The following is an 8,888-nucleotide window of genomic DNA, read 5'->3' as shown; positions in this document are numbered from 1 at the left end:
AGAGTGATTCTGACCCAGACTTTGCTGTTCAGGAGAGCAGAGTTGGAAGGGCTGGGTCCCTCCCTGGGCTCTTCCCTATCAGACACAGCAGGTCTGGGTGCTGACTCCATCGCACTGTAATAAATAGGGACAAATTTCACATGGTCACTGAGGGAAATACCTCTCCCTGAACTGAAGACACCCATTGCCAGGAACACCTACCGAATGCACGGGCTGTTTGACAGCACTGCAATAGCACAGGTCTGACTTCTCTGGAGCCCATGGGCAGAGCCCCTCCCCATTAGTCCTAAACTCACAAAAAAGAACTGACTGATGTCCCCCCCAAAAAAGAGCCTTTGAGGCAGTTATGTGTGAGAAATGGCTTAAGACTGGCTCAGAGAAATCTGACCTGACCTGTCAATGTCTTCTCCTCTTTCAACAGTTCCCCATTCCTGCAGTGAAATAATGTCCAATGCCAGCTCCATCACTCAGTTCCTCCTCATGGTGTTCGCAGACAAACGGGAGCTGCAGCTCTCGACCTTCGGGCTCTTCCTGGGCATCTACCTGGCTGCCCTCCTGGGCAACGGACTCATCATCACCGCCATAGCCTGTGACCCCCACCTCCACACCCCCATGTACTTCTTCCTCCTCAACCTCTCCTTCCTTGATCTGGGCTGCCTCTCCACCACTCTCCCCAAAGCCATGGCCAATTCCCTCTGGAACACCAGGGCCACCTCCTACTCAGGATGTGCTGCCCAGGTCTTTCTCAATCTCTTTTTTATTGCAGCAGAGTATTTTCTTCTCACCGTCATGGCCTACGACCTCTACGTTGCCATCTGCAAACCCCTGCACTACGGGACCCTCCTGGGCAGCAGAGCTTGTGTCCACATGGCAGCAGCTGCCTGGGGCACTGCTTTTCCCTATGCTGTGCTGCACACGGCCAATACATTTTCACTGCCCCTCTGCCAGGGCAATGCTGTGGACCAGTTCTTCTGTGAAATCCCCCAGATCCTCAAGCTCTCCTGCTCAGACACCTACCTCAGGGAGGCTGGGGTAATTGTGGTCAGTGTCTGTTTATCCTTTGGGTGTTTTGTGTTCATTGTGGTGTCCTACGTGCAGATCTTCAGGGCCGTGCTGAGGATCCCCTCGGAGCAGGGACGCCACAAAGCCTTTTCCACCTGCCTCCCTCACCTGGCCGTGGTCTCCCTGTTTCTCAGCACTGCCATGTTTGCCTACCTGAAGTCCCCCTCCATCTCCTCCCCATTCCTGAACCTGTTGATGGCAGTTCTGTACTCGTTGTTTCCTCCAGCAGTGAACCCCCTCATCTACAGCATGAGGAACAAGGAGCTCAAGGATGCCCTGAGGAAACTTATGACTGATTGCTTCTCAGAAGCAGCAATGAACTGCCCATTTTTTTCTGCGTATCACTAGTAATAAAACTCATTACAGGCCCAGCATCTCTTTCGCAGGTTATTTGCTTTCATTTCTCTGGGTTTTTGCTGTTCTTGGTTGCATTAATGCTGTCCACAAAATGCTGTCATTCTTCATTGTCTTTCTATGCCAGTGTCTGCCTGCCTTGTGTGCCCCACAGACTTGTGTAAATAAGGAGCTGTGCTCTCTGTGTGTTTAAACCAAATAAAGGACCCTGTACCAACTTGTTTGAGTTCCTTTCTCCAAGACCTTCTCTGGAGCTGCTGGGGCAACGTGTGCGTGCTGGGGTGGAGGGGACAGTGACCAACCTGAGCTGGGTGTGCCTCTCAGCCTCCCCAGCATGTCCCTGGCCACCACAGCCCACTTGCTCTGCAGAGCAGCACCACCAGTTCAGGGTCTGTGGGGTTTCCACCACGCCTTACGGACAGGCAGTTACCAGTCCCCCAACCCAATAATGGCAGAATGCCTTTAACTTCTCCTGGGGAACTTGCTTGAGCAGTGAGGTCTTCGCTTTGTTCTGCAGCCTCCTTTGCCCCTCGGTCTGCCAATTTATTTCCCAGTTCTTGGGCAGTATTCCCTTTCCGATGTCCTCTGCAGTGCATAATAGCTACTGCAGTTGGTGAGGGCACAGCATCTAACAATCTCAAAACAACATCTGCAGGTTTAATATGTTTTCCTTCTGCAGCTGAAAGTCCTCTTTCCTTCCAAATAGCTCCACGAGTGTGTGCAACTCCAAAAGCACACTTGAAGTCTGTCCGGATCGTTACCCTTTTATCTTTCCCTGGCTCTGGGGCTCTCAGCAGAGCTCTTATTTCCTCCGGCTGGGCTGACGTTTCTTTGGGTAGAGACTTAGCTTCAACTACCTGTTCCTCTGTAGTTACCGCTACCCAGCGATCCTTTTCCCATTTGGAATGAAGCTGCTCCCTGCTCCCAGGTTCCAGTTGGCATCTTCTTTCAGGTCCAGTCTGCTCACCGGCCGATTCCTCGTCCTGCTTGGAGGAGGCTGTCCTGTAAGGCCTAGCAGGTTGCCTGAGCACCTTCACCCTTCAGAGCTGCTTCCCATGGCCCCACTTGTGTCAGTCTCCTGAGGACATCAAAGTCTTCTCCTCTGCAGTCCCAGGTCTGTGTTCTGCTGCTGGCCTTCCTCGCACCCCTCTCCTGCCTAGGACCCCCCTATTCCCTGGTCCCAACAGCAAAGGCTGACACGGATTATAGCGTCCCTGAGCAGCTCTTCCTTGTTTGCCAGGACCTGGTCCAGGGGAGCATCCCCCTTGGTGGCCCTTGTAGCATCTCTGCTCAGAAGTCATCCCAGCAGCCTCCACACTGTTGGCACTGGGTGGCTTTGTATGGCCAGGGGCTGCCAGGGCCCTTCCCGTTCCCAACAGGAACCTGCTCATCAACCTGGACACTCCCAGACCTTTTCTGCCTACCTGCCCTCATCAAGTAGTTCATAACTGCCAAGACAGTGTCACCCTCACTGTCTTCTCCTCTAACCCTCACTCACACAAGATAACGCCACCTGTTGCCCGTCTTGTAGCGGAGCTTCATGTATCTGAGCTGCTCCTTCACACTGGGGGCATCCCCCCACCCTCATCCTCCTTGCCACTACCCCTGGCACAGCCTGTATCCTTCCAGCGCAGCACCAGCGCTCAGCAAGCTGTCCCACCACGCCTTGTTTAGTGCAGAAATGTCACAGGGCTGTGACAAGCCATGGGGGCTCCTCCTGGCCGTCTGTATTTGGGCCACAGCCCCTCAGCTGTGTCACCGTAGGGGAGCACAGACTTCTCAGAGGGAAACCTGGGCACTGATCCTGACCAGAACACCATTGTACCTCGGGCAGTTAGTGCTGTGCTGCGCTGTGCTGCACGTACAGCGTGGCCTTCAAACCCGCGCTGTGCTGCCCAGATCCCTTGGAAGCAGGACAACCTCAGCAGCATGTGGTCACACAAGAGCCTGGAGGCAGCTCCCACTCTCTAGCGGACATTACGCCTCCTGCGTGGCCTTGCCTCTACCTAACACAGCACCAAAAAGTTCTCACGCAAAAATCATTTTCATCTGACTGTAGAGATGATCAATAGAGTTGTTTCCTCGTAAGAAAATCCTATAGCAGCTGGAATGACCAAAACTGGGGCCTGTCCTCTATGGATGGGGTCTGCATGGTTTGCTGCATTCAGGTCGAAGGCCCGTTCAGTGCCACATGCCCTGGGGTTCCCATCAGTTAAAGGGACCTACGATTATCTGCATGATTCTTTCCTTATAATGTCAGTGCTAATCAATATGGGTTTAAAAGATACCTCCCAGAGTCTGAGTGCTGTTCTTACTGGAATTCTGATGAACGAGTGCCTTCTAGTTCAGCGCCCTTGGATGCAGCCTCTCCAGTCCCGTGGCCTGGGAAGTGTGCAGTTTGCTCAAGTAACCCCTGCCTTGAGCCCCATCCACCCCTGTTTATTCTCCTCCAGAGTCCCTGCCTCAAAGTTCAAAGGCCTTGGAGACCTTGCTGGTGGCAACTGAGGCAAAGGGGACATAGACTATCTCAGATCTATCCACACCTACTCTCACTAAATTCAGCAGTGGCCCTATATTATCGCTTTTTCTTCTTTAACAGTTCCTGAAGGACCAAAAATTCATCTTGGTGCCCTTGAATTCCTTTTTGAGTTCCAGTTGGGTTATGATATGGACCCTTCCTGTGCTTGGAGGATGCTGTCCTGGAAGACACAGTATCCAGGCGCATTGTTAAAATTCTTGGTCTTTGCATGGATTTTATCCTCAAGGAGCCGGTAAAGATCCCTGTGTGATCTGCTTTGTGCTCATGCAATGCCTGACGCTGGTGGGCAGAGAAGGGACAGACCTTGCCGCTCTCCTGGCATCTGAGGACTCATCGATCGTATCAGTCAATGGCACACGGGCACCAAGTCAAGCTCTCATCGATGCTGTCTGGCGCCTCTGTGACACACCTGCCCTAATGGGAATTGCTTTCCTGTAGGTCCTGTGCTGTCCCTGCCAGCCTCGGCACCTCATGTAGCTCTGGGGGCCTGGGCTTGAGCATTAAATGCAGTAGCTGCCTTGAATTCTGTCAGGCAACGTGGGGATGAACATGGGAGAAATGCCATTGTAGTCACTGGTGATCTAGTAAATCCAGCTGGTGAAAAGAGAGAGACCTCGCTGTCCCTATGGCAGACAACCGAAATAGTCCGTAGGATCACCTCTATAACCGGCCATGAACGTGATGAGCAGGAAAAGATTATTTTGGCCTTTATAGGGCTGTTATTTCCCTGGGCCAAAGGAAATTCCACCACGCTCATATATGATCCCTGAGATGTTGCCCTGTCTCTATGAACTTCTCCATCAGAGCCTGCAGGTACCTGTGTGCCTCTTGCATCTCCTCTGGCAACTCAGATGTGGCCAGGGGTTTGCATCTGAACACCTCCCTCCTGCCTTTCACCTCCAGGAATTCCCAGGGGAGCTGAGAAAAGACTTCTCAAATGCAGGTGCTTATTTTATGCAGAGCTGAAGAGAGGCCAGAGGAATCCCACCTCCTGTGGGTCTGTGGCAGGCATGGGAGGGAGCTGAGTCTCCTTCAAATGCCAGGAATAGAACTGCAGGGTGAGATGTCTCCATTGATTCAGCTGAATCTCTTCCCTCAGCAGGGATAAAGGAGGTCCCTGCCTGTCACTGCCTCCGTGTCCTGTCTGATAATGAGACAAAAAAAGGTGATTTTTAGATATAACTTTGTCTCTGAAATCTTTTCTCTCTCCAGCTGAGAAAGAAAAACCTCAGGATGACTTCAGCCTGTTTGAGAGCAGGTTCCCCTGGAGCCCCAGGGACAGCTGGAGGGAGCCCAGAGGGGGCAGAGAAAGGGCTGCCTTGGGCTGCTCCCCTGCTGCTGAGCTGGGCTGGGCTCCTGGGGTGGAGGGAGCTGCTGGCAAGTGGGCAGCGCTGCAGAGAGACAGCTCTGCCCAGGAGCAGGGCTGGGGGTGCTGCCTGCAGGCAGGGAGGGGAGAGGAGCCAGGCAGAGAGAGGTTAAAGGCAGTGTGGGGTGGGAGGAGAGAGGAGAGCTCGCTTGGAGAAAAATCTTCAGAGCCCTTGACATGGTAAGTCTGTGGCTGAAGGACGGTGCAAGTGCCTGGAATGATCTCCTGAAGCTGGCCCACCCCACAGCCTGCAGCTTCCCTGCTGCACTGTCAGAGGGACAGGGCATGTTGGCTGCAGAGTGTGAAGCCGGGTGTGCAGCCAGGGTGCCCAGGGCTCTCGTTCTGAGCAGGGTCCCTGCATCCCAGCAGACTCTGTGCCATTCCAGGGACTTTGTCTCCTGCCAGGGTCAGCACTCAACCTGCCCAGGGAGCTCCCAACAGCAGCGCAGGGAGAAGCTGTGGGTGGAAGCAGCAGGTGGTGGCAGGAGAGGGTCCTTCTGGTTTCACGAGGGTGCTGTGTGGCTCAGATCTCCTCACAGCTCCTCATCACCCCAGGACATTTCTGAGGGCACTTTTCAAGGGCAAGGCAGGGATCACTACAAAGGTAAGGGGCTCTCCTGAGTCTGTGTTCTCAGTTTCTTACTGTTGGGGATTTGGGGGGAGAAAAGGCAAAGGAGCTCTCGTGCTTGAACAAGTCACTCAGCCTGCTGAGCTGTAAGTGAGAGTCCCCAGTAGGTCTGACAGCAGCCTCCGAAAGTGCCTCCAGCCACTCCTCTGCCTACGGACAGCACCAGCATCACCTTTGCTGGACCCAGCAGTGTTGGTCTGACCTGCCCTTTTCCACCTGCAAACAGGAACATGCATCCAGCCAGTGACCTGCAAGCAGTGTCTGTAGGGCCAAGGTGAGTGCACAGTGGTTGGGATGGGGTCTGTGAGCACTCACAGGGAAAAGGCATGGCACAGGGAAACACCTCCCAGGAGAAAACTCTCCAGGCAGCAGGGATATTATGTGGGAATGAGAGGAAACTAAAACCAGGAATGTTGTGGGAGGGAGAATTCAGAAAACTCCCGATCCTCCCCTCCCATGCAGAGCCCTTCCTCTCAGCCAGCCCCCTTGCCTCCCCTCCCACCCACCAAAGCCTCTGCCCTCAGGGCTCCAGGGGTCCAAGCCATGAAGCAGCTCCTCTGCAGCCAGAGCTCCAGCAGAGCCGTGCTGCAGCTCTCCAGCCCCGTGCCCAGGGCCCTCTGCAGAGCACAGGGGCTGAGAGCAGCTGCCCGGCCATGTTGGGGTCTGGGAGGTGGCGTGCCCAGCTGGGGCAGGGGGACGCTGCCCTGAGTGCGCGGCTGCCTCTGCCCTGGCCTCTCTCAGCTGGACCCTCCCTGCATTTTCCCTTCTCTCTCTTATTTGCATTGTCCTCTTGTTCTTGCTGTCAGTCTCTGTGGGGATGGGAGCTTCATCTGCAGAGTCACACACTGATCTTGGGTGTGCTCCCACGCAGGTGTGTCCATGGGAACGAGTGTCCCAGCTGTCCTGTCACCTCCTAGGGTCTGGTCCATGCAGTCCGTGGAGCCAGAGTAGGAGCTGACTCTTCCTTTTTGAGATGCCCTCTCTAGGGCACTTGGCTGTCTCCTTGAGGTGTCCTTGCCAGCTTTGAGCTGCCCTCCAGGATGCAAACCTGTCGAGTAGAACCTCTGTTTTATCTGAATGCCATGTGGAGAACGGAAAGACTTCAGAGCTGTGGAAATACTGTTGGGTTGGTGAAATGAGGCAAGAGTGTCCTTGGATAGAAGTGGGGTGCTGGGACCTTGAGAAAGGGTGGGACATTGAGTGGTGTGCACTGGATCCCTCTGCTCCCAGCAGGGTCGAGTTGCTTTTCAAGGTAACAGAGGATTGTGATCCTCCTGCACCTGAGAAAGGTGCAAGCCCAGGGCAGCTGGGCACAAGGCGGAGGGACAGACCAGCTCCCCTCCCTCTGCACTAAGCACAGGCAATCCTCCTGCCTCACAGGGCTCTGCCGTTCCCTTCCAGTGCAGCAGGAGTGCTGAGGGTTTCTGGCATCCAAGAAAATTGCCAGGGGAAATGGGAGAGCTGTAAACCCCCCCCCCCCCCCCAAACGTCTCCCACTGCCTTCTGCCCTCCTGGTTCCTTGGCATGGGGAGTGCAGGTGCTGACCAGCCCTTTTGCATTAGGAGTGGTTTCTGCTGACAAAGTCGAAGCCCAGGACTGGTCTCTGCCCCATCCGTTCCCGTGAACCCCCTGCTGCAGAGCAGGGCTGACTCCTTGGCTGCCAGCAGGCCCAGGTCCTGCTCCTCATGAGACACCAACGAGAGCTCCAGCCACAGAGCTGAAGGAAGAGCTTCTAGAAATGTGTGTGTGTGTGTTTGTAGATGGGAGAGGGGGTATGGGAACTGGCTTTCATGTTTTAGAAAGTCTCCCTTAACTTGTTTCCCTCCTAGAACAGTCCCCCACACCTGACAGCAGCAAATGTCCAACAGCAGCTCCATCACCCAGTTCCTCCTCCTGACATTTGCAGACACACGGGAGCTGCAGCTCTTGACCTTCGGGCTCTACCTGGGCATCTACCTGGTTGCCCTCCTGGGCAACGGACTCATCATCACCGCCGTAGCCTGTGACCATCACCTCCACACCCCCATGTACTTCTTCCTCTTCAACCTCGCTGTTCTTGACCTGGGCTCCATCTCCACCACTCTCCCCAAAGCCATGGCCAATGCCCTCTGGAACACCAGGGCCATCTCCTACACGGGGTGTGTTGCCCAGCTCTTTCTGTTTGCTTTCTTCCTTGGGGCAGAGTATTTTCTTCTCACAGTCATGGCCTACGACCGCTACGTGGCCATCTGCAAACCCCTGCACTACGGGACCCTCCTGGGCAGCAGAGCTTGTGTCCACATGGCAGCAGCTGCCTGGGGCACTGCTTTTCCCTATGCTGTGCTGCACACGGCCAATACATTTTCACTGCCCCTCTGCCAGGGCAATGCTGTGGACCAGTTCTTCTGTGAAATCCCTCAGATCCTCAAGCTCTCCTGCTCACACTCATGCTTCCTCAGGGAGGCTGGGGTACTTGTGGTCAGTGCCTGTTTAGCCTTTGGTTTTTTTGTGTTCATTGTGGTGTCCTACGTGCAGATCTTCAGGGCCGTGCTGAGGATCCCCTCGGAGCAGGGACGCCACAAAGCCTTTTCCACCTGCCTCCCTCACCTGGCCGTGGTCTCCCTGTTTGTCAGCACTGGCATGTTTGCCCACCTGAAGCCCCCCTCCATCTCCTCCAGATCTCTGGACCTGGTGATGGCATTTCTGTACTCGGTGGTGCCTCCAGCAGTGAACCCCCTCATCTACAGCATGAGGAACCAGGAGCTCAGGGATGCTGTGTCGGAAATCATGACTGGTTGTTATTAGAAAGCAGGAAATGCCCATCTTCCTCTGCATAGCAGTTGTCCTGTACCTCTGTAGAGGCCCAACCTCTCATCTGTATTTTCTGGTGTTGATGGTGGCGTTTTACCAGTCATGATGTTGTACCCCCCTTCTAATTCACTGTCTGCCTTTCTTTCCAG

General features: G+C 54.5%; 1 protein-coding gene across 1 annotated transcript; it reads left to right on the top strand.

Moving 5' to 3' along the window:
- The first annotated feature begins 444 nt into the window (after positions 1-444).
- On the top strand, positions 445-1,410 carry LOC147413028 (olfactory receptor 14C36-like). Its single transcript, XM_086480901.1, has one exon. The coding sequence runs from the start codon at positions 445-447 to the stop codon at positions 1,408-1,410; it is 966 nt and encodes a 321-aa protein (XP_086337027.1).
- Positions 1,411-8,888: the final 7,478 nt, after the last annotated feature.

Source organism: Leptosomus discolor, unplaced genomic scaffold (genome assembly GCF_034619465.1).
Source record: "Leptosomus discolor isolate bLepDis1 unplaced genomic scaffold, bLepDis1.hap2 HAP2_SCAFFOLD_35, whole genome shotgun sequence".
Lineage (NCBI taxonomy): Eukaryota > Metazoa > Chordata > Aves > Leptosomiformes > Leptosomidae > Leptosomus > Leptosomus discolor.
This window is presented reverse-complemented; position numbering and strand designations above follow the sequence as displayed.

Bases quoted from the DNA above. Each gene is read 5' to 3' on its own strand.
- LOC147413028 (XM_086480901.1), top strand. From the start codon at position 445: ATGTCCAATGCCAGCTCCATCACTCAGTTCCTCCTCATGGTGTTCGCA.